This window comes from Hypoxylon fragiforme (assembly GCF_022984875.1).
Source record: "Hypoxylon fragiforme strain CBS 206.31 chromosome Unknown GGS25scaffold_4, whole genome shotgun sequence".
NCBI lineage: Eukaryota > Fungi > Ascomycota > Sordariomycetes > Xylariales > Hypoxylaceae > Hypoxylon > Hypoxylon fragiforme.
In genome coordinates this window covers 1,017,012-1,039,102 of record NW_026054759.1, presented here as the reverse complement: position 1 = coordinate 1,039,102, position 22,091 = coordinate 1,017,012, and the positions used below count along the sequence as shown (strand labels likewise).

General features: G+C 50.6%; 7 protein-coding genes across 7 annotated transcripts; 5 read left to right on the top strand and 2 right to left on the bottom strand.

Moving 5' to 3' along the window:
• Nucleotides 1-1,209: 1,209 nt before the first annotated feature.
• Nucleotides 1,210-3,334, bottom strand: GGS25DRAFT_222389 (Zinc/iron permease). The gene is made up of 5 exons (XM_049256978.1): nt 2,862-3,334; nt 2,653-2,795; nt 1,734-2,599; nt 1,550-1,677; nt 1,210-1,478 (listed from the first exon to the last, which is right to left on the bottom strand). The coding sequence occupies exons 1-5, from the start codon at nt 2,950-2,952 to the stop codon at nt 1,444-1,446; spliced, it is 1,263 nt and encodes a 420-aa protein (XP_049117579.1). The 5' UTR covers nt 2,953-3,334; the 3' UTR covers nt 1,210-1,443.
• Nucleotides 3,335-4,872: 1,538 nt separating this feature from the next.
• On the top strand, nt 4,873-7,302 carry GGS25DRAFT_222099 (uncharacterized protein). Its single transcript, XM_049256976.1, has 9 exons — nt 4,873-5,852; nt 5,913-5,939; nt 5,995-6,072; nt 6,125-6,199; nt 6,265-6,349; nt 6,413-6,483; nt 6,533-6,781; nt 6,843-6,960; nt 7,026-7,302. The coding sequence occupies exons 1-9, from the start codon at nt 5,361-5,363 to the stop codon at nt 7,202-7,204; spliced, it is 1,374 nt and encodes a 457-aa protein (XP_049117578.1). The 5' UTR covers nt 4,873-5,360; the 3' UTR covers nt 7,205-7,302.
• A 408-nt stretch (nt 7,303-7,710) lies between these two features.
• Nucleotides 7,711-9,747, top strand: GGS25DRAFT_222079 (COX15-CtaA-domain-containing protein). The gene is made up of 2 exons (XM_049256975.1): nt 7,711-8,165; nt 8,293-9,747. Exons 1-2 carry the CDS (start codon nt 7,810-7,812, stop codon nt 9,368-9,370), a joined length of 1,434 nt encoding a protein of 477 aa, XP_049117577.1. The 5' UTR covers nt 7,711-7,809; the 3' UTR covers nt 9,371-9,747.
• Nucleotides 9,748-9,772: 25 nt separating this feature from the next.
• GGS25DRAFT_513825 (lysyl-tRNA synthetase) lies at nt 9,773-11,651 on the bottom strand (the record flags this gene model as incomplete). Its single annotated transcript, XM_049262920.1, has 2 exons — nt 9,773-11,389; nt 11,448-11,651. 2 exons carry the CDS (start codon nt 11,649-11,651, stop codon nt 9,773-9,775), a joined length of 1,821 nt encoding a protein of 606 aa, XP_049117576.1.
• A 682-nt stretch (nt 11,652-12,333) lies between these two features.
• Nucleotides 12,334-14,693, top strand: GGS25DRAFT_222001 (uncharacterized protein). The gene is made up of 4 exons (XM_049256974.1): nt 12,334-12,381; nt 12,789-13,297; nt 13,357-13,941; nt 14,016-14,693. The coding sequence occupies exons 2-4, from the start codon at nt 12,906-12,908 to the stop codon at nt 14,227-14,229; spliced, it is 1,191 nt and encodes a 396-aa protein (XP_049117575.1). The 5' UTR covers nt 12,334-12,381; nt 12,789-12,905; the 3' UTR covers nt 14,230-14,693.
• Nucleotides 14,616-18,462, top strand: GGS25DRAFT_530697 (uncharacterized protein). Its single transcript, XM_049265412.1, has 2 exons — nt 14,616-15,692; nt 15,769-18,462. Exons 1-2 carry the CDS (start codon nt 15,158-15,160, stop codon nt 18,201-18,203), a joined length of 2,970 nt encoding a protein of 989 aa, XP_049117574.1. The 5' UTR covers nt 14,616-15,157; the 3' UTR covers nt 18,204-18,462.
• Nucleotide 18,463: 1 nt separating this feature from the next.
• Nucleotides 18,464-21,032, top strand: GGS25DRAFT_530693 (FAD/NAD(P)-binding domain-containing protein). Its single transcript, XM_049265411.1, has 4 exons — nt 18,464-19,346; nt 19,411-19,448; nt 19,562-19,977; nt 20,046-21,032. The coding sequence occupies exons 1-4, from the start codon at nt 19,212-19,214 to the stop codon at nt 21,002-21,004; spliced, it is 1,548 nt and encodes a 515-aa protein (XP_049117573.1). The 5' UTR covers nt 18,464-19,211; the 3' UTR covers nt 21,005-21,032.
• Nucleotides 21,033-22,091: the final 1,059 nt, after the last annotated feature.

The window sequence follows — 22,091 nt, the reverse complement described above, 5'->3', positions numbered from 1 at the left end:
GGGTGGGTGGGTAAATAGGTAACTAAATAGCGGCTAGATTCGCGGCAGATGTGTCAGTTTGCGGGAGGGCGGCAGAACTCTATTCTCACGAAACCTTTTTTTTTTTTTTTTTTTTGGCGGGATTGCGTGTGTTATCTAAGTAGGTATCTTACCCCCTTTTACGGGGTTTCTTTTGAAGTCTTTGATTTCATTTCTTCTTTTTTTTTTTTTTTTTTTTTGCACATCGTATCTTCAAAATTTATAATGGTAGTTTTGTTCTTTATTTCGTACTTAGTAACTAATTGTATCGTAACTCTTGCCCAAGATAATAATCTAGCAGTAATTAACTAAATCATGAAGCCATACACAGAGAGAACTTCCATCAAATCCATAGATATTCACCCCAAGGTCGGCAGGCAAACGAGTAGGTAGGTAGGTAGGTTTGATAGTAGTTTCTCAAGATTCGCTCTAGGTAATAGTTGTACATGTAGTAAGGTATGTATGATGATTGATATTTCGCTCTAATGAAAAGGCGCACTCATTTCATTCGGATTTCCCCTCCGACTTCTTTTTCCTCCTCTCCTCTCCTCTCTTCCGCTTTCTCTCAACCCCGGTCTTCACCGTGGCTAATATTAATCCTTCAACCCTTGCCACTCCTGCTCTCGTAACGCAACCAACGGCTTGCTCCTATCGCGCGGGGGAGGGAAGAGGTAGGTTCATCCTTTCGCTCGTCGATTGTTCGTTCGGTTTCCCGGTCTTTTCGGCCAGCATTCCCTCCCCCCCATTCTTCGTTTCGATCTGTCCATTGAACAGACTACGGAAGGGGGAGGATATGGAGAGAAGATTTCGCACTGCTTCTTTTTTGGGCCCGGTTGGCTTGTGTGTTTTTTTTTCTTCGCTCAGAAATAGATGGGAGAAAAAAAAGATGAGGGCATCATATAGGCATCAAAAGAGAATAATGATGCCACCAATGAATGGTGCCAACTGCGATGCGTGAGTGTGCGGTAAGGACTGTGTTTTGTTGGAAAAAACTAGGTACTCCCTCCTCTCTCTCTCTCTCCATAGGGACTTTTTTGTATGGAAAAAAAAAACAACTTCGCGGCACATTTTCCTTGGTATCAAAAAAATAAAACCTGCCGTCTCCTTTTTTTTTCCATAAAAAATTCCGCTTCGCTACCTTTCCCTTTTTTTTCCTCAAAAGAAAAAAAATTTACGCGCTCAGTATAGTAATATTATCGCTCTTGTGACCAATCATTATGTTTTTTTCGACTAAAGCGCTTTCCTTTAAATTTGGTAAAGCACATGGCGATATGGGGCTACTACTTTGGTGTTGTGTGTGTCGGTTTGATGAATACACGGCCTGAACTCTTGTTGTCTTTCAGGGGAGGATAGAATTCAGTTCGCACTTTTCATAAGATTCGTTTTGCTCGTAGTTTTTTTGTTCTTTTTCTCGCTTGGCCTTGTTTAAGCGAAGGCACCGACGATGGACATGCCAGCAGCTGTTGTGTCCCTGTTAGCCAAAAACTAGCACGGTTAGGGGCAAGGGAGGGGGAAGTAATATAATACATACCTCCTAGGAGAACCCAGGCGAAAGCGACCTTCTTGTCCTTCATCGTCAGGGTGCGGCTGGATTCTTCAGAGAGGAAGTCCTCGGCGAGTAGGTCAACCAGAGCTGCGTAGATAAGCAGACCGGAGGAGCTTTAGACATAAGATGTTAGTATAGTCTATCTAAATGGGGAAGATATGTAACTTACATCGAGTTGAAGATACCAACGATGATGAGACCGAAGGCGCTGTTGGGGTCGTAGCTGTTGCGGGCAATCAAACCGATGGCCTGGCCAATGGGAGCAGTAGTACCGAACGCGAAGACGAGGAGCCAGGGGCGGATGCTGCCCTTGGGGTACGGGACAGCGGCGATACGCGAGCCGAGACCGAGACCCTCGAACATCTGGTGGAAGAGGATGGCGACCAGGAGGACGACGAAGCCCTCGATGGTGATGGAGACGGTCATGCCGACGAAGACGGAGTGGAAGAGGATACCGCCCTCGAGCAGGGTGATGTTCATCGACATGCGCTTGTAGACCATGGGGTCCACGGGCTGGCCCTCCTCGTCGAACATGCTCTTCTCCGCGACCTCGACCTCCTGCTTGCCCTGGGATTGCATGGGCCCGCCGTTGGCGCGGATCATGTTGACGAGCTCGAGGCGCTGGCGGACGTACTGCTCGTAGAAGACGATGAACCACGGGGGCATCTCAGACTGCGGGAGGTCGAGATCGGTGGCAGCGGCCGCGGGGTTCGGGTACGGGTACGGGGCCTGCTGAGGGTACTGGGGCTGGTCGAACGCTCGCTGGGCCATGCCCTTCTCGTCGGAAAGGTCAACGGCTTCGAAGCTGTTTCGGTCCTGGCCGCGGAAGGGTCGAGGGGGAGCGGGCGCGTGGTGCTCGAAGCCGGTGGCGCCGCCGTGGGAGTGGCCGCCCATCTTGTTGTTCATCCACATCTCAATGACGAAGAGGCAGAACAGGGAGGCCATCATGATGACACCGGGTAGGGGAGGGTACTGTTCGGTGAAGAGATCCGGAAGGCATGGGTCCGAAAGACTGAACCAAGCTGTGGGGAGAAGCTGATATCTTCTGTTAGAGACAAAGGTTTGCATCGATTCAGGATATGACATACATGGACGAAGGCAGTTGCTATTAGGACACCCGTTCCAAAATGCTTGCAGGCAAAGAATACCTTCTCAGGTACCTTAAGCCAGCTGATCTTCTTCGCGGCCACCGGGAAACCAGCGCCAAAGATGGATGCTGCTAGGACCAGGACTATCGTCGCTGTTAGCAACCCAGAATTCAAGTAACTATCTCCACTTCCCCTTGGATATTACTTACAAAGACCAACTGTGTGTAGAGGAAGATCGTACTCTCCTGCCTCCTTACCACCGCCACAGATAGGCTTCGCGCTTGAAATTTCTTCCGACATTGTGTAATAGTTTTTTTCCGTTTATAAATAGGTAAAATAAAGAAGAATATAAAGACCGACAGTCGATAGTCCGGCGACTGGGAACCTTGAATTCAGAAAATACAACGAAGAATGGGACACAAAAATAATGAAAGCCGTCCCGCGACTAAGTTGATAGTATAAGGTGGAATAAGAGAACGTAAGGCGTCAATCCTTAAACGTCAAATAATAGAAAAGAAGTAAAAAATCCAAAAAGGAAAAAAAGAAGAAAAAGAGAAAAAATCAAACCCCTAAACACTCTCAGGCACGGGATGGGAACATCTGAAAAGGATATCAACCAGAAAAAGTCTTGGAAGATCGGGCATGGCCTTCGCTTTTAATATGCATTGCTATGGACAGGAGCTGGGACCGACGATCCCCGATAAGGCCCTTGAGACGACAGACCCACGATCCTCGATATTCGAAGCTTCAGAGGTATCCACGTACTGCAACTCTGTTAGCCACCTGGGCACTCTTCCTCCCCAAAAATAGATTCTTTTCTTCGCCTATACTTTACGTTTAAAGATCTTGACGGACGTATAACATAATGGACTGGCCTCTTTCAGTCGTAAACCCTTGTCTTATTGGCATCGAATAATCTGCATTGAACCACAGATCGCCCAAGTCGATACCGTCAAACTGTTTCACTGCGGACTTTGTCTGCATCATACAGTAGTAATCCCAAGCCCAGTGTATGTATGTACGAATGTAACGACATTACATACACTAGAGCAATCTGTACCGGGCTCGGCATCAAGATGTTGACGATGATCATGCTTGTGTGGTCTCTGTGTACGGAGCCTTGGCGGGAGCCTCACCTGTGCGGATCAACCAGGGGCCGGACGAGACCACCTCTTTGACATGACAAATAAGACTAGGCGCACTACGCACATAATAGTACATGAACGGAGTCAGTCGAGTAGCATTCTGCTCCGTAGCTCGTTCTAAAAACCTAGAAACAAATCACATTAGCGCGAGAGACTTAGGCGGCTTCTGGAAACAATCGTACAATTTGCAAATACAGAGGATACCAATGTTGAAACGATATCCACTTTCCCCATTATATCCCTAACCAAATTTATTCCTAGCACGACTCTAAAATCAGTAGACTGTACTGTTAGTAGTCTGTTACTACTATGTACTGTAGACTCAGTAAGCACATCTGCAGGAAGGAAAGGAGTATGTCTGGCATTGTCTGCCAGGTGTATTACGTACATACACTAGTAGGTGCCTTGTTCTAGGTTTCCAGCAAGTCGGGGGATTTGTATGTACGACGTATGTTCGATACGATACCTAACCATGTCGTTTCTGTGGTTGTAGAGTTTAGCCTTCAAGAGCCTGACAGCGAGCAAGACTGGTTGAACCAGCACGGGGGAAACAAAATTTTGTTCTTGGCAGTATCAAGAATTGCGGGTAGTATAATGCGGCTCTGACATTTTAGTGTGCGGATGGAGGTTGTCCAAAACAAGCAATGAGCTTGGCGGATAAGTCCGGGGTAATATAGGTAAGCAATAGGCATGCATAGGCCGTCTCTAGCCCTTCTGTTTGGACGACGACGTTGACGGGAGCCAGTTTTATTGTAACGCTTCCGACGTGATAGACACGGCACTTTTGCGCTCCGCTTTGAATCGAAACAATCATTTACAATCACTACTATCAGTAGACCAATGAGAAATACCCTTTTTTCGATAATGATCACCTCCCCTGTCGGTGTTAGCAATCCTTTGCTGATGCCAAGATGGCTAGTGATTGAGAGGAGCATGAAGCGGTCCAAGCAGAGTTGTCAAAACCAAGGAGCCCGGCATTTGCAATCTCAGTGGCAAGGTTTTTTCTGGTACTAGCAAGACTGGTATGACTGGCAAGACTGGGGAGGGGGGGGAGTGTTATACTACTATGTAGTACTATGTAGTATAACCAACATAAGCAACACCTCCTTTAAGACTTCTATGATGATAGCAATGGTAGAGCACGTGCAGAAGGTATAAGCGATCGAGGTCATGCCTTGATTTCCATCATCATTATGATGTGGAGTTGCGCTGGGTTACATTGCAACGTCAGACCACGGTTGGCTGCCTCAAATTTCTCTTCCGAGCCACATTTGGATATAATATGAATCTGCTGTGCAGCGATCGGCCTTCTTCTCTTGGACCCGGAAACATTTTCTGTATTGTATCCCTTTCAGAGCACCAAGCACCAAGCACCAAGCCAAAAATGGCGAATCAGAATACGCAAAGTAACGCTCAGCCCCAAGGTCGGTCACTTTTTTTCTCTTGTCTCGTCTGATCATGTCTTGAGGCTCCATGTAAACATCCACGTTTGGACTCGGCAAAGTGTTTTGCATCCTTTTCCAAGACCCTATCACAGTTGAGGTTATAGCCTTTCTAAGAAACATGAATAAACTAACCTCAGGTGAAGACAACTCTGTAGTAGGAGTAGCCGACCCTGTTGTTTCTACATCTACATCTACATCCGAGGAGTCAAGCTCAACAAAGAAGGTAGACGAGAAGCCGGCTTCAGATACAACAGTTCCGGACTCTATTGTTGAGTCTGTCGTCGAGGGACCTCCAGGAAGGACCTCAGCGACCGATCTCAGCTCACCTGATCCATTAAACTTCGGTCGGCATCGCCGCGAAAATGTCTCGCAGCGACAGATGAAAATCGACCATCCTAACGGAAACAAGAAGAAGCTGAAGAAGTTTTATACTAGACAGAATGATCTCATCGACCAATTTCTAGGTGCCGATGATGAGGAACGGCTGCAGGTAGAGGAAGACGTTCGCGTGGCACCTAAGATTAAGTTCGCGGTCAACGCCTCCTTTACTGTCAACTTCTGTCTCTTCGTAATTCAGCTTTATGCTGCCGTTTCGACTGGGTCGCTATCGGTAAATGACCCCGGGTGCGAAATCTTCTCATCCTGTGAACTTAGTTGACACTCTTGATAGCTCTTTGCCACTGCTGCAGATGCATTTGTTCGTGAACTCTTGATCTTATAATTAAAGTGCTCCTCATTGACCAAGGAGACAGATGGACCTCGTGTCGTCTTTTGTAATGCTTATAACTTCCCGCCTTGCAGCTAGGGCCAGCATTTATAAGTACCCAGTGGTAAGTAAACCTGGATGGCCATGAATGTGGCTATGTACTTATAGCCAAGTAGGGTCGCACCCGGATCGAAACCATAGGTATCATCCTTTTCTGTGCGTTGATGACTACGGTTGCCATCCAATTACTCGTAAGTCTGCTCCCCACGAGGTTTCAGCCGGATAGGCCCGAGGAATCTAATCCTGGATCGTACAGGTCGAATCTGCACGTGCCCTTGGCGGGGGACCTTCCGAATCTTCTGAACTCCATATTATTCCCATTGTTTTCGTGAGCATCGCTAGTAAGCAATCTACCTCCTATGCTTTTTCTCGGCAGGAGGACACGAGCTAACAGGGATGTCCAGTCTTCGCGAAGGGTAGCTTGATGCTTTACTGTCTTGCATATCGCAAGTATCCATCCGTCCATGTCTTCTTTGTAAGTGGCTTCCGAAGATCCCGTAGGTGCCGCTTCTAACCTGGAGCAGATCGATCACCGCAACGACATCGTCGTCAATATTTTTGGTCTAGTTATGTCAGTCGTTGGAGACCGATTCGTTTGGTATCTTGACCCTATTGGTGCCATGTGCATTGCGCTCCTGATTCTCTTCTCTTGGGTTGCCAATGCATTCGAGCAAGTGTGGCTCCTCGTAGGAAAGTCGGCTCCAAATGAGTTCGTATCGAAGCTCATCTACATGAGCATGACCCACGACCCGCAGATCCGAAAGGTGGATACGGTAAGTGAAGGTGGACTGAAGCCAAGAATGCCCAGGTGCCTAGGAATGCTAATGCGGACAGTGCCGAGCATATCATGCCGGACAGAAATACTACGTCGAGGTCGACATTGTTATGGACCAGGATGTCCCGCTTAAGATTTCACACGACGTGAGCCAATCTCTGCAGAGGAAGCTGGAAGGTGAGTGCCTATATATATAACTTGAAACCTCGAAACTTATTGGTCCAATACTGATCACCTTACAGGCCTGGGCGACGTTGAACGGGCATTCGTCCATGTTGATTACGATGCCGAACATGATCCGCATGAGGAGCATAAACCCCTATATGAAAAGAGGCAGAGCCGAACTCTGAAGGACATTCTTCTTTTTAGGAAGAAGCAAGGTGAGGACGAATTACGACGAGTGGAGAACACGGAGACGTGAAGTGAACCCTGTCACTCGCTACGATGCCCATGATAGGCAAGAGGTTTGGAGAGAGGCCGGAGTGGAGGCCAGACCTGAGACATACATATGTACGTCTGAGACTTGAGGAATGATTTTGACGGATGACACCCAAAAAAAGAAATGTGGTGGTGAAAAGTACACGGGGAAACGTGGGATGTGCTACATGCGATTTGACTTATAGAGCAATGTGCGAACGATTTACATTAAAAGTATATATAGATTTAGCGAGCGAAATCCTTTCTTTTCTTTTAAATAAATCTAAAAAAAAATGAAGAAAATTGAAGTTGAACAGAATGTTTCGAAAATCCAAAGTCTTATTCATTGAAGTCAAGAAACACTTGATAGGGGATTACGTAATGTGGGGTAGCACATAGAACTTACCTAAGCACATCTATCTACGCTCAACATTAAGTGCTTACTCACACTTAACTAACTAACGGTTAGTTACATCCAATAGTTAGTAGTAGGTACTTACATAGTACTACGTATCGTATGATTGGAAATAAAAAATTCCCCATTTGCCTTCTCTACATACTTTCTACTTCAATGTAGAGGAATACTTATTCCTCGCCAACACCAGAAGGATGTCACTTCTAATTCCGGGGGTACGCAGGGCGGCATCCAAGCTGACCCCCAGTCAATTTGTCTGCCGTCAATGCCTCCGCCAACAACGCCGGATAGCTCCGTCGCATAGTAGTAGTATCCTCCAGTCGTTGGGCAAACGGCACGCCAGCACCGAGTCGCAAGCCCGCTTCGCCCGCTATTTTACCTCGACAAGCATTCCGACAACGGTGGCGAATACCCCGGCCTCGGAGGCAAAAGGGAAGAAGGCTTTCCCGGAGACGAGCTCCAAGTCGGTTGGTTACTGGCTTATTGGTAGTGCCGTCAGCGTTTTCGGCATCGTGGTATTCGGAGGTCTTACACGGTTGACTGAGTCTGGGTAATATCGCTCCCTACCTTTAAATCTTCCTACCCAACCTACATGCCTACCTATCTATCTGTATGCCTTGCTGTTTGATTCTCACCCTCGGCTAACGCTGATCATGCGGGGCGTTTAAATAAAACAGCCTCAGCATAACAGAATGGAAGCCCGTGACCGGCTCCCGCCCGCCCATCACCCAGGCTGACTGGGAGTCCGAGTTCGAAAAGTACCGAGCCTCGCCCGAGTTCAAGCTGCTGAACTCGCACATGGACGTCGAGGAGTTCAAGAAGATCTACTACATGGAGTGGACGCACCGGCTGTGGGGGCGCGTCATCGGGCTGACCTTCGTGCTGCCCACCGCCTACTTCATCGCGCGCCGCCGCGTCTCCGCCCGCGTGGCCGCCCACCTCCTCGGCATCTCGGCCCTCATCGGCTTCCAGGGCTTCATCGGCTGGTGGATGGTGAAATCCGGGCTCAAGGACGACCTGTTCGCCCCGGGATCCCACCCCCGCGTTTCCCAGTACCGCCTCGCCGCCCACCTTGCCACCGCCTTCGTCTGCTACTCGTGGATGCTGCTCGCGGGCCTCAGCATCCTGCGCACGCGGCGCCTCCTCGCCGACCCCACCTCCGCCAGCAAGCTCCTCTCCGCCCTCAGCAACCCGGCCATCGCCCCCTTCCGGCGCTCCGTAACCGCCCTCACCGCCCTCGTCTTCACCACCGTGCTCTCAGGCGCCCTAGTCGCCGGCCTCGACGCCGGACTAATCTACAACGAGTTCCCGAAGATGGGCGTCGGCCTCTCCCCTCCCCGCGCCGAGCTCTGGGACGCCTTCTACTCCCGCGAGGCCGACCGCTCCGACCTCTGGTGGCGCAACATGCTCGAGAACCCGAGCCTCGTGCAGCTCGACCACCGCATCCTCGCCACCACCACCTTCTGCGCCGTGCTCGCCTTGTTCGCGTACGCGCGGACGGGCCGCGTCGCCGCCGCCCTGCCCAAGGACGCGAAGAAGGGCGTCCTCGGCGTCGTGCACCTCGTCTCGCTGCAGGTCGCTCTCGGCATCAGTACGCTGATCTACATGGTCCCCATCTCGCTCGCCGCCGCCCACCAGGCCGGCAGCTTGGCGCTGCTTACGGGGGTCCTGGTCCTCGGGCATCGGCTACGCGTGCCCAAGTCTACAGTTGCCATGGTTCACAAGAGACTGGCGGCGGCGGCGAAACCGCGATAGTGTCCCAATTGATCACTCACTCAATCATCTAACCGATTAACTTAAAAAGTAGTAGTATACCTAGGTAGGGCAGGCATGATTTTTACTTGGGGGTAGATACCATGTACTACTATATTAGAAACTCAATTCTTCTCATTCCTACGCTATACGTAGTAGCTACTGAGCATGGCCCCCCCTTTTTTTTCCTTTTAGATTTTCCTAGCTGAGAGAGAATCTAGGTACTGTATAAACAATTCGTAGCCAGCACGTTGTAACCCCCCTAACCTAGTCCCATCCCCAAGATGAAGAGCAAATCTTGTTCTAATCCATTCCATACCTGGTTACTTAGGGATAACTTATTTGTGGGCTAGAGTGAAGGTAGGTGTTAGCATACGTATTTGACAGACATCGCTCGAAGTTAGATTATAAGAACTTACGAATTCCCTCGACATGTACGTGTGATTCCTCGGCGGCGCCTTCAGTCGAAACCTTCTCTTTCTTCTGTTCAGGGTTCATGAACGGGAATAGCAACACCTCCTTGATGGTGTAGTTGTTGGTCAAGAACATGACGAGTCGGTCTATGCCCAAGCCCCAGCCGGCGGTGGGGGGTAGGCCGTACTCGAGAGCGTTGAGGAAGGTCTCATCGATCATCTGCGCCTCGTCGTCTCCTTGCGCCTTCTGGTTAGCCTGCTCCTCGAAGCGCAGTCTCTGTTCGAACGGTTGGTTCAACTCGGTGTAGGCATTGGCAATCTCCTTCTTGCAAACGAACGCCTCGAATCGCTCCGTTAGACCGGCCTTCTCACGGTGGTCCTTGGCCAACGGCGACATGATCTTGGGATGCTCGGTAATAAAAGTGGGATTCACGGCAGTTTCCTCGATGAACTCGCCGGTCAACTTATCGAGCATCCTAGCGGTGGTCTGCGGTTCGGGGCAGACAACCTTGACCTTCTTCATGACACCTTTGAGCCACTCCCTCGTCTCCTCAGTATGAAGCTGGTCGGCGGGCGGGAATTTTTCCCCAGTTGCTTCCTCTAGCGCAGGAATCATCTCAACTCGTCGCCACGGCGCCTCCCAGTTCACAGTGTATGTCTCGCCGTGCTGGGTGGTGAAGGAAGTCACATAACTACCAGTGAGCTGTTTCACCATACCCGAAACCAGCTCTTCGGTCCTCTTCATGAGGTCGTTGAAGTCGGCATAGGCTTCGTAGAATTCACAGGTGGTGAATTCAGGGTTGTGGGTCAAATCGGCACCTTCATTTCTGAATAGGCGACCAATCTCGTAAACCTTGTCGTACTCTCCGACGATCAACATCTTGAGGGGTAATTCGGGAGCTATTCTTAAAAAGATGTCCATGTTGTAGTCGTTGAGGTGGGATTGGAAAGGCTTGGCGGTAGCACCACCAGCGATCTGGTTAAGAATGGGAGTTTCCACCTCTTCGAAGCCGGCATTATCAAGGTAGCTGCGAATATACTTGATAATCTTGGTGCGAGTGCGGTAGGTCTGGGCGGTCTTGGGGTTCATGATAAGATCGAGGTAGCGCTTGCGGTAACGCTGCTCTTGATCCTTGAATCCGTAGTATTCGTCGGGCAACTGGTGTAGACACGGCGATAGCAAGATGACCTCTGTGGCAAAGATGGAGAGTTCACCCTCTTCGCCCTTCTCGATCTTGGTCTTGGGAGCAGTTCGTCCGGCATAACCAATAATTCCGATGATATCACCACGTCTTATATGATCATGCTGCTTCTCAAAAGCAGGAGCACCCTCATGAACCTCCTGGGCCTGGCACATGATTTGGGCCTTAACACCATTGTTTCCTCGGATATCGTAGAAGAGTAGCTTGCTCCCGGAGGCGCGCTTATTGTATATTCTGCCGGCCACACGCAAAGTCTTGGATTTGTCGTGTTCTCCGGACTTGAGGTGACCATATTCGCTCACGAGGTTGTTGAGGTCATAATCGCGGTTGAATTTGTGGGGGTAAGGATATGGGTCCTTAGACTCAATGAGCTTGGTGATAGCTCGAGATCGAATCTCAAAGTATTGCTAAGATGTGTTAGCTGTATTGGATTTTGAATCTGAGCATGAGCATAAAGAAACGTACGTTAGGAGTCAACTCCTTCTCGTCTGCCTCAGCATTCGTCTTCTTCGCAGCTTTAGGTGGTGCGGTAGCAGCCTTTTCCTGCTTCTTGGCGTCTCGCTCGCGCTGCTTCTGTCTCTTCTTCAACTCCGACTTAGACACCTTCTCGCCGGTAACTTCATCCAGGTGCAAGTTTGCAACCTGGTCTGTAGGTGCCTGGTCTGCCATGGTGAATAACTATATTGCTATAGATATCTGTGACAAAGTTTGGTAGTTGAAAAGAATCAATTGGTGTTATCGCAATGATCCCCCACCAATAAATCTTTTGAGTATTTGAAGTTAAGGTTAGCTTTGGTGACTCAATCCAATCCGAGATCGCGGGGTAATCTTTTTTTTTTTCCTTAACTATTTCATTTAACTATTGCGTTGAATTGAATCACCCCACCTCGTTTGTAGCTGTACATACCTTTCGTATTCAACGCGGGGCACTCTAAGTATGTGCATAGTTGCATGTATCACGTGCAGAGATGCACATCTATCTTAGTATGTATTTATACCATTTATATCCTTAAACGGCATGTAATAACTACTTGGAGTTAAATTGAATTAACTTCAGCTCGTCTATTTTAGCTATTTTAGCTTTATGTGCCAACCCTTTTTGTTTTCTTTATCAACAACCTGGAATCTGCAGGATGAGGTACTCTCATACATACCCTCTCATCCCTCAAGGCATTTACATACGTAGTATTCCATCACCATCATCATGCACTGCCCCCTCCCAGCTGAACAACCCCCAGCCGCCGATCTCATGGCTACGATACATACCGGTACTGAGTAAAGTCCGTCACCCATCTGGCAACATACACTACTTGCTCTTACTTACTATGTACGCGACTACTCATCAGCCAACAAGGCCGATTGTCTCGAAAATACCAAATGGTGATCAGCAAAACCTCGAGTAGGTAGACTAAGTTTCCCAAATCTGTGGGACTCTGTCCTCGCAGGACGAGATATGCCTTGTCGCCAAATCAGTTCTGTATTCTATTATCTGCATCGTCCAGGCTAGTCAACAAGCGTTAGCTTTCTTTTCTGCAGGAATCATTGCCTGTATATATTCCTTGTAGCTGAACGCCACGGCGGTAACTAAGCCATCACATGCGCTACGGAATGTGATAACTTTCAAATGCCTTGCCCACACTCCTTGGCCCCTCTCGTCGCGGTCTGCCCAGTGGCTGAGGACTGATGGCTCAGGGTTGAAAGCTGAAATTGGGCTGGTTCGCGAGATAGGAGATTTTTGCAATGTCTAGAAAATCACCGTCGCCTGCCCAACAGTTTAACCCAATAGTCCAATAACCCAATACTTAGCAAGAAATTGACAACATTTACTACCCTTGAATAACGTCTAGAGAATGTGCATTAGCGTATCAACTACACCCCGACCTCTCCCAACCGCAATACAGCTTTTAGGTTGTCGAAATCAGAATGAGCTTCGGTGTGGGCTTTGGCGATCTGGTGCTTGCTTCTAAGCTGGCCTGGAAGGTGTACAAGGCCTGCAAAGACTCGGGCGATAACTTCAAGCGCCTATCAAGTGAAGTTGCTTCTTTACATGTTGTACTAAAAGAAACTGAGGACTTTATCGCTGAGTACTCTGAACTCGACACTTCTCGAAGAAATCGCTTGAATATCCTGACGGATGGATGTAATGCAACGCTTCGCGATTTGGATAAACTGCTCGACTCGTATGAGCGCCTCGGTACACAAGCCCAGAGGGCTTGGGACCGGATGCGGTTTGGATTTGAAGACTTTGCTGATATACGATCACGGTTGGTGAGCAATGTGACGCTGCTAGCTGCTTTCAACAGCTCTTTAGCTAAGTGCGCAACCCTCACAAGGGCGCCTTATCTCTGTGATACTGACGTTGCACGGTACCTAGTTCATCGACGGCAAGAATCGAGAAGAGGTTGAATAAGTTCATCTGCGAAGTGCGTGCTGGATACCGGGAAGGCTCCGTCGTTACAGTGCCAGATGTCGTCGAAACAATCGAATCACCGGATGTGTGGGCGCAGCTACGACGAGAGCTCGAGGACGTTGGCATATCCCCTGCAATCATGGAAGAGAATCACGAATATATCTCGAGCTGGATGAAGTCGGTTCTATCCCAAGGACTAGCGAATGAAGATGCCCCAATCGAGTTGAACGATACGATCTCCGCCGACTCCGGGTACGGCGGTAGCATTGTGTCATCGAGTGTTGAGATGAATATAGCAAACGAGGAATTCGAGCTAAACATGCGCAAGAAGCAAGCTGAAAGACCTCTAGAAGAGATCTTCAAGCCGCTAACTGTGGAATCCACTACGCCGTCTGTTAGAAAAAAGTCTCTCACAGACCCTGCTAGGCTTATCCGCAAGCTCTTCGTCAAGGAAGATGCAATTGTCCAGGCAGCAAGCGATGGTAACCTTGAAAAGGTTGCTAAGCTGCTTAGCATCGGGTGCGACGTAAATGCACGCGATCGATGGGGGTGAGTGAATCTCAAGAGTGTGCAATACTCAATAGTGCTTTCAAGACATGCTAACATCAGTATCATATATATAGTTGGTCAGCTCTCAGTATGTGTGCGTATGGTGGACATGTTACTATCGCTCGACTCCTGCTTGAGCACGGAGCCGATATATACAATGTGGATGTGGATGGCGACACTCCAATGCAAATAGCTGCGACTCGTGGTCATTCCGAAGTGGCTATTCTATTCGATGAATCGCAAGCCGAGAGAGATCGCTTAGCTCGAGAACTAGATACTGAACCGTAGTGGAGAGGAGTAAGGCAACAATTAAAGAGGTGGCTTCAAATATGACGATCTTCTCTTTTTTGTCCCACAAATTGTTAGCTTGTTAGCTGTTGGGAGGCTTTGTGGAAGAATAAGTCTGGGTGATCTACATGACTGCCTTACATACTACGCCGCATGGTTCTGCTGACGCGGGCCGGGTTGATCTCCACGGTTGCTTACCTGCGTGTTTTATTTTTGTAAGTAACTATGGATAACAAGTATAACTTGTATACCGCTTGACTGATCCCTACTGTTGTGTCAGGTAAGTCAGTATATCTGATTTGACACCAGTTCGAGGCATTCGTCATAACCTTCTCATTATTTTGGTCAAGTTGATAGGTGCCTACTAAGGTAGGTAGGTACCTAGGCAAGTAATAATATTAGCATATCCCCCCTTTATCACGATTCACAATGCTACAGCAGCCTATTCTGCACCCTATCTTGTCTGATGAAATGAAGCCTTTGTAGGCACCTGGTATCCGTTATAGGACCCACGAGCTTAGCAATGCCAAGTCATTACGGACGGGAGTCTCACCTTAGTCCTACATATATCAGCCCTAAACGGTAGCCTATTTAGTGGCTGGAGCTTTGTGGTAGCTAGCTGGACAGGCTTCGGAAGACAACCGGTCATGTAATAGCATACGGCGTAAATCCTTCGACATCATCTTGTTGCGCAGCCACGATCAGTCATTTCCTATTCGAGATGAACATCCGTAGGTAAAGACGCCGCAGCACGGGCCATACGTAGTTGTCTCTGATGTAGTCTTACGATGGTATATTCATCCACAGGTCTCTTGACGTTTTCTACGATGTTCGCCAATATGTCTCACCTTTTTACCGAGAAGGAGTTGTTGTCTTGAGTCTTGAGTATCTAAGTTGCGTGCGTGAAGTGACTCGCAACATCATCACAATGCCGAACCAGGAACTTCTTCAGAGTGCCCTTACGATCCAAGACCCTTTCCTACCACAAGATCCAGCTGAAGGGCCGCTATTCCTTGACACACAAGCGTGCCTATGTGCTCTGCGAGGAAAAGAAAACGTAGCTGACACCGACGCGGCCTGGCAATGTATTGGAAATCAGACACAAGGCGTCTACAATGTAAAGAGTGGGAAGTGGTTCAACAACCTGGGCACTGCCAGTTTGCAGGATAATTTACCGATATGGGACGCGTCAAGCGGCCCTGACACCAGCAAAGCCCTCATGCTGAATCCCGACGATAACTCTCTAGTGAACCTCGATCCCTCCACCCTAAGCGTGTGGGATCAAGCATGCACCGGTGAAAACCACACCACCTTCTCGACGTCCTACTACGGGTCAGTGACAGCTCTTCAGGTCAACGACACTCCTATCGACGCTGCCCCTTGCTGGCGGCCTGGAGCTATCCCGATACAAATCCAGAATGTGACTAACTGGAACGACAATGGATGTAACCCGGGTTTCTTGTGTAAGTTTTGTTGGGGATTACAAAGAATATCGAGATATGTGACGAGGAAAAGGTGTGCTGACATTCTAGCGACTAGGCACTAACAATACCGTAAACTCCTTACCACAATACTGTCCTCCTATCACGGAATGCCAAATAGCGCGATTGGGGGGCTACACCTGCAGTTTCAACGGCATAAATATCGGGATGGGACCATTCGAACCGGTTGTCTGCCAGCAAGGATACTACTGCCCACCCGAAAAAGGGGGCACCGAAATGCTCCCCTGCCCAGCCGGCTCTTACTGTCAACCGGGTGCGCCTCAACCTACCGCATGTACCGTTGGAAGTTACTGCCCGGCAAAATCGACGTACGAGATGTTTTTGATACCGATCCTGGTATTGGTTATCGTCGACGTTATCCTTGCCATTGCGTTTATCTGGTACCGTATTCGCAAGCGGTTTTGGAGGACACGCGAGCGACACATGGACGGTAAATTCGTGGAGAAGAAGAGCACCTTCGTGGGGGTCACGACAGGCTACGAAGAGGTTCCTAGAGAGGCAGACCACGAGGCACAGGAGACGCGCTCTAACCACGTCCCACAAGAGGGTTGGACTGGTTTCGAGGCTGCGTTGGAATTCCCAACGCCGCGGAGCTCTACGCTGGACATGCCCGAAAGTGGCTTCTCTCCCCAGCTCAAGGCATTCGTCGAGTCTATGAGAAGAGCAACCGACGGCGCTCGCTTTGGACTGTCGTTTACGTACTCGGACCTCTCCTTCCAACCCAAAGGAACTGCAAAACCGATCCTCCAAAATGTTACCGGCTCCATCGAACGCGGATCTCTCACGGCCGTCATGGGCGGCTCTGGCGCTGGCAAGAGTACGTTTGTGAATGTGCTCATGGGGAAGACTCAAAATACAGGCGGCTCGGTTACCATCAACAACGTGCCTGGGAAGATCAAGAAATACAAGAAGCTCATTGGCTACGTGCCTCAAGACGACATCGTGCTGCCCGAGCTAACGGTGTACGAGAACATCCTCCACTCGGCGAGGATACGTTTACCTAGAGCCTGGAAAGACGTGGATATACAAGCACATGTTAACTCGGTGATTGACTGTTTGGAACTATCTCACGTGCGCAACTCTCTGGTCGGCAGCGTAGGAAAGCCCGTTATCAGCGGTGGCCAGCGGAAGCGAGTAAGCATCGGGATGGAACTGGCCGCAGCTCCTATGGCCATCTTCCTCGACGAACCTACCAGCGGTTTAGACGCTAATGCCGCCTCGTCCATCATGCGGACGCTCAAGGCGATTGCACGGCTGGGCATCTCCGTCATCGTCATCATCCACCAGCCACGCATGGAGATATTCGAGATGCTCGACGACCTGATCCTACTCGCCAACGGGCAGATCATCTACGAGGGGCCCGAGTCCGGCGTGCAGTACTTCTTCGAGGACGTCGGGTACAGCTTCCCGGCGCACTCTAACTTCGGCGACGTCGTGACGGACATCGTGACGGGCAACGGCCGGATCTACAAGCCCGCGGGCGACATCTCCAAGGACTCGCTCATCGCGAACTGGGCGCAGTCGCGGCAGCACGCGTCGATCCGGGAGAAGCACGCCTCGGTCAGCACGTCGAAGTCGCTCATCGCCGAGAACAACTCGCGGCACCGCCAGCTGCTGCGCAAGCGCGGCGCCCCGCACTGGCGGCAGTGCCACCTGTGCCTCAAGCGCGCGATGCTGCAGCAGTGGCGCACCCGGTCCGCCTTCTTCTTCGAGATGGCGCTGGCCTCGATCGCGGGACTGCTGCTTGGCTTGGCGCAGAACTCGAAAAAAGGTGTCCTGTACACGGGCACGTACAACGCGCCGTACGAGGTGCTGTCGCTCGCGACGGACATCAAGTCGGTGCCCGAGCTCGCGCTGCTGATGGCCATCGCCATCGGCCTCATCTCGGGCGCGCCCGGCGTCCGCGTCTTCTCCGAGGAGATGCTGCTGTACAAGCGGGAGTCGGAGGCGGGCCACTCGCGCATCGCGTACTTCGTTGCCAAGAACTTCTCCGTGCTGGCGCGCATGGTGTTCGCCTGCATGCACTTCACCACGCTCATCCTCCTCATCTCGGTCCCCATCATACCGTGGGGCGTCGCGTTCGTCACGAACCTCGTGTACTTCTACTCGATCTACGGGCTCGCAAGCTGCGTGTCGATGGTGGTGCGCCGCGAGGACGCGCCGCTCATCGCCACCATGATCACCCTCATCGTCGGCATCCTCTGCGGCGCGGCGCCGCCGCTGTCGAACGTGAAAGACTGGCAGATGGAGTGGCTGTGGCGCGCGTCTCCCGCCACCTGGCTCGCCGAGCTGTACTTCGGCCAGCTGATCGAGCCGTATAGGTACCTCTACGACGTCGAGCTCACCTCGCAGCTGGTGGGCTACCATCTCGATCGCTGCTGGTTCAACGTCTTGATTCTGTTCTGCATAGGCACGGCGTACAGGGTGCTCGCATACATTGGTCTGCTGGTAGGGGGCCGGCTACGCGTATAGAAGGAAGGGAAGAAAGGGAAGGAACTGGCGATTGGGTACATATAACTACGGCATGGTATGTACATATGTAGATTAAACTTCTCCAGAGCTTGCATTAAATGTAGGTAAATAAGATACCTAGAGAAGGGTTGTAAGTTTCACTGCAGGAAAAGGCTAAGGAAAGGGTCATGGGGGTAAAAGGAGTAAAGTGTATATTGCATAGGACGGATTGATATCCGGAAGAGAATTTATTCGTCTTCCAAACTTGGAAACTATATCATGATTTTTGTTCCTCCCTCATTTGCGGATTGCCAGATCTAGTAGAATCAGATCAGATGGTGGCGTTCTGGTGTATGCAGAGTCTCTGCCTACATACTACGAAGTACATGCATTCATGACCTAGTACGGCGTATAGTAGATGGTGATCAAACAGCTCCCCAAAGCTGAAATGTCATGAACAAAGCCAAAGCAAGCCAAGTAGCACCGGCAGTCTACGGCTTAACCTCTCTGAGATTTTTTTTAAAAATAAGCGCCAGTACCTTTGACCTTAGTTCCCGTACCAAGGTAACAAAAAAACATGAAATAAATCAGGTTGGGTGGGCTACTTACACCGTCTGTGAAACTGTGACCAGCAAGCATACTATGTAGGTAGCATACACCTACATACATTCTGCCTTGCAAGTTGCCTTTCTTCACGATCACCCCATTTCCGCATACTGGCGGTTACGTTTGGGCATTGAGCGATATAATTTCTTGGGACATATAATGAATGAGCTGTTTTTTGTTTGGAGATCTAGGACTTTTGGTTTTTTTTGCGTTGTTCGTTGAGTATTAATACACTACACGCTTTACCGATGTTAATAGAAGCACGAACGGTTGAGATTCACACCAACACCTACTTACTTACTTTACTGTCTTACTGTCTTACTTTCTTAATTCTTACCTACCTCCCTGCTTAGGCACCTTAGGCTCACTAAGGGAGAGCAAGACCACCTAGGTATATATATTCTATTAAGAGCAATTGCCAGAATGGACCGCAGCGGCAAAATGCCTCACGTAGGTATCGTCGGTGCGGGCGCCTCCGGGCTTCGATGCGCGGATGTCCTTCTATCCCGCGGCTTCAAAGTAACGATACTCGAGGCTAGGAATAGAATCGGCGGGCGAGTGAGTACCTACCAGAACCCATAGCCAAAACTAGATGAGATCACCAACTAACTGAGTAGTCTAGATTTGCCAGTCGAATGAGTTGGGATACACGGTTGACATGTAATTTCCCAATCACGCCGCATTCCTATATCTATCTACCTAGACACTTTGCCTAGCAGGTAGTTTCATGCAACAGGAATATTCGCTAAAAAGTTCCTGTTACCAAAGCACAGCGGCCCGAACTGGATCCACACCTGGGACAGCGGCGACGTGCACCCGATCCTGAAGCTCGCCATCGAGACCAACACGCCGCTGCACCACTGGAACGGGAAGCAGCTGATCTACGACTCCTCGGGCCACCCCGTGCCCACCGACAAGACCGACCGCCTCTCGACCCTCCTGTGGGAGATCATCGAGAAGGCCTTCGAGTCCAGCTCCGCCGCCCGCGACGCCGACGGCGGCAAGAGCATCCCTGCCCAGGAGTCCCTGTGGGATTTCGTCAGCAAGGAGGCCGCGAAGCAGCTCCCCGCCGACGAGGAGAGCCAGCGCATCCTCGTCCAGATGTGCGAGATGTGGGGCGCCTATGTCGGCGAGCCCGTCTGGAAGCAGAGTCTGAGGTTCGCGTGGATGGAGGAGTGCTGCGGAGGCGGTAAGGGATCGCTCGCTCAACAATCGCAAGGAAATCGCTAACCTGATTTCTTTTTCACTTATGATTAGAGGAAGTCTTCATCGCATCAAGCTACGCCGCGATCCTGAAACGGATCTCGAAGCCGGCCCGCGAGAAGGCGGAAATCGTGCTCAACGCCAAGGTCGTCACGGTGATCGCCCCCGAGCGCAGTGCGAGGAATAGCGAGGAGGTGGTGGTGCTCAAGACCGAGGACGGGCGGGACTACGCCTTCGACGAGGTGGTGATGGCGACGCCGCTCGGCTGGCTGCAGAAGAACATGCACACGACGTTTCAGCCGGCGCTGCCCCCACGCCTCAGCGCCGCCATCAACAACCTGAAGCTGTCGCAGCTCGAGAAGGTGTTTGTTACCTTCCCCTCTGCCTTCTGGCTCGACGACCCCGACCCTGACCCAGCCTCAACCTCAACCTCAACCTCGGACTCGGGCCCAAACTCGGACACTTTCCCAGCCTACACGAACTGGCTCACCCCCGCCTACGCACCCGACACCAACCCCTGCGGTTGGCCCCAAGAACTCTGGAACCTCGCCGCCCTCTCCCCACCTAACTCCCATCCAACCCTCCTCTTCTACCTCTACGGCGACTGCTCGCGCCACGTCGTCGACAGCGTCTACGGCACCACCACATCTTCCCCCTCCACTTCCCCCACCTCCTCCCCCACCGCAACCGCCTTCCTCCGCGCCTTCTTCTCCCCCTACTACAGCCGCCTCCCACACTACGACGCCTCCCTCCCGGAGTGCCAGCCCACCGCCTTCCTCGCCAGCGCGTGGCTGAAGGACGACCTCGCCGGCAACGCGAGCTACTGCAACTTCCAGGTGGGCGTGGAGGCGGCGGACCAGGACATCCTGGCGCTGCGGGCGGGGTGCGGGGGGAGGGGGCTGTGGTTCTGCGGCGAGCATGCGGCGCCGTTCGAGGAGTGCGGGACGGTGGCGGGCGCGTATCTGTCGGGGCAGGGGGTTGCGGAGAGGATTGCGGCGGCTTATGGGCGGTAGATGGGCTGCTGTCTTCTCAACTTTACACCTGCGTGGCGCGGATGGGGAGTCTTCCCTTATTCGCCTGTCGAGTGGCTTGCTGCTGCTGCTGCTGCTGCTGCGATGGGGGATGGAAGTTCTACAAGCGCGCTGGCATCCGGTACTCTCGACGTGATGCCCCTCGCTGAGTTATATTTACCGGTAGGCAAGGCAGGGAAAAGAAAGGGGAACGGCTTCATCGGCACTGGTTTTTATCTTTCATGCAAACACATGGATTTATGCCTCCTCTCCCCTTTTTTAAGCTCCAGGCATGTAGGTACATACATATCTAGATCTAGATCTAGGTTAGATACGTACTTACTTTACTTGCGCAGGTATGTAGGTGCTCTAACAGGGATATACATGATCGATCTACCCATGCGCGATTTGTGAAGTGTAAATAACCACAATAGCTGCTAGATACACACATGCATGTTAATCTTGCATCAGCAAGAGGAAAAGTTTCCTCTACAATTGGGGCACTCGATCCGGTGCACTGACTCGCCGCCGCTCTTTGTAGTCTCGGTCTTCAACTTCATCACGAACGTATGTAGGTAGAGCTTTCTTATTATATCACTGAAACTTTCGAGGACATACCAGCCTCCTACCGATAGCCGTTGGCGCTCTTCGCTGTGGTGTCAATAGGTTCGGGCGACTACATCTACGCCTCGCGAGTTACATAAAACAAGCAAGCCATTATGTAGTTCGATGTTCTTGCTAATGTGATAGATATCCCTAACTCCTTAACGGAAGCCGGGTTGGGCCGCTGATAACCTCCCCTACCTACTACCTAATATCATAATGATTTACGATGTCAGAATTGACGAGTTATGCCCGAAGCCACCAAGTTCAAGGACTGTGTATGCAGGTCGTGACCGATCAGTTCATGTTTATCGAGAGTCGGTATTACTTTTATGACTGATAGGTTTAGGTAACCCCCCTTTTCATTTACCTATGTTTGCCTCGATGCTGTCCTACCCATCAGAGAACATGCACAAGGCAATTATCTACTAACTACCTGAGTAGATAGCCACCTACTTATATGCGTGATCCATTAGGTATAAGTCAC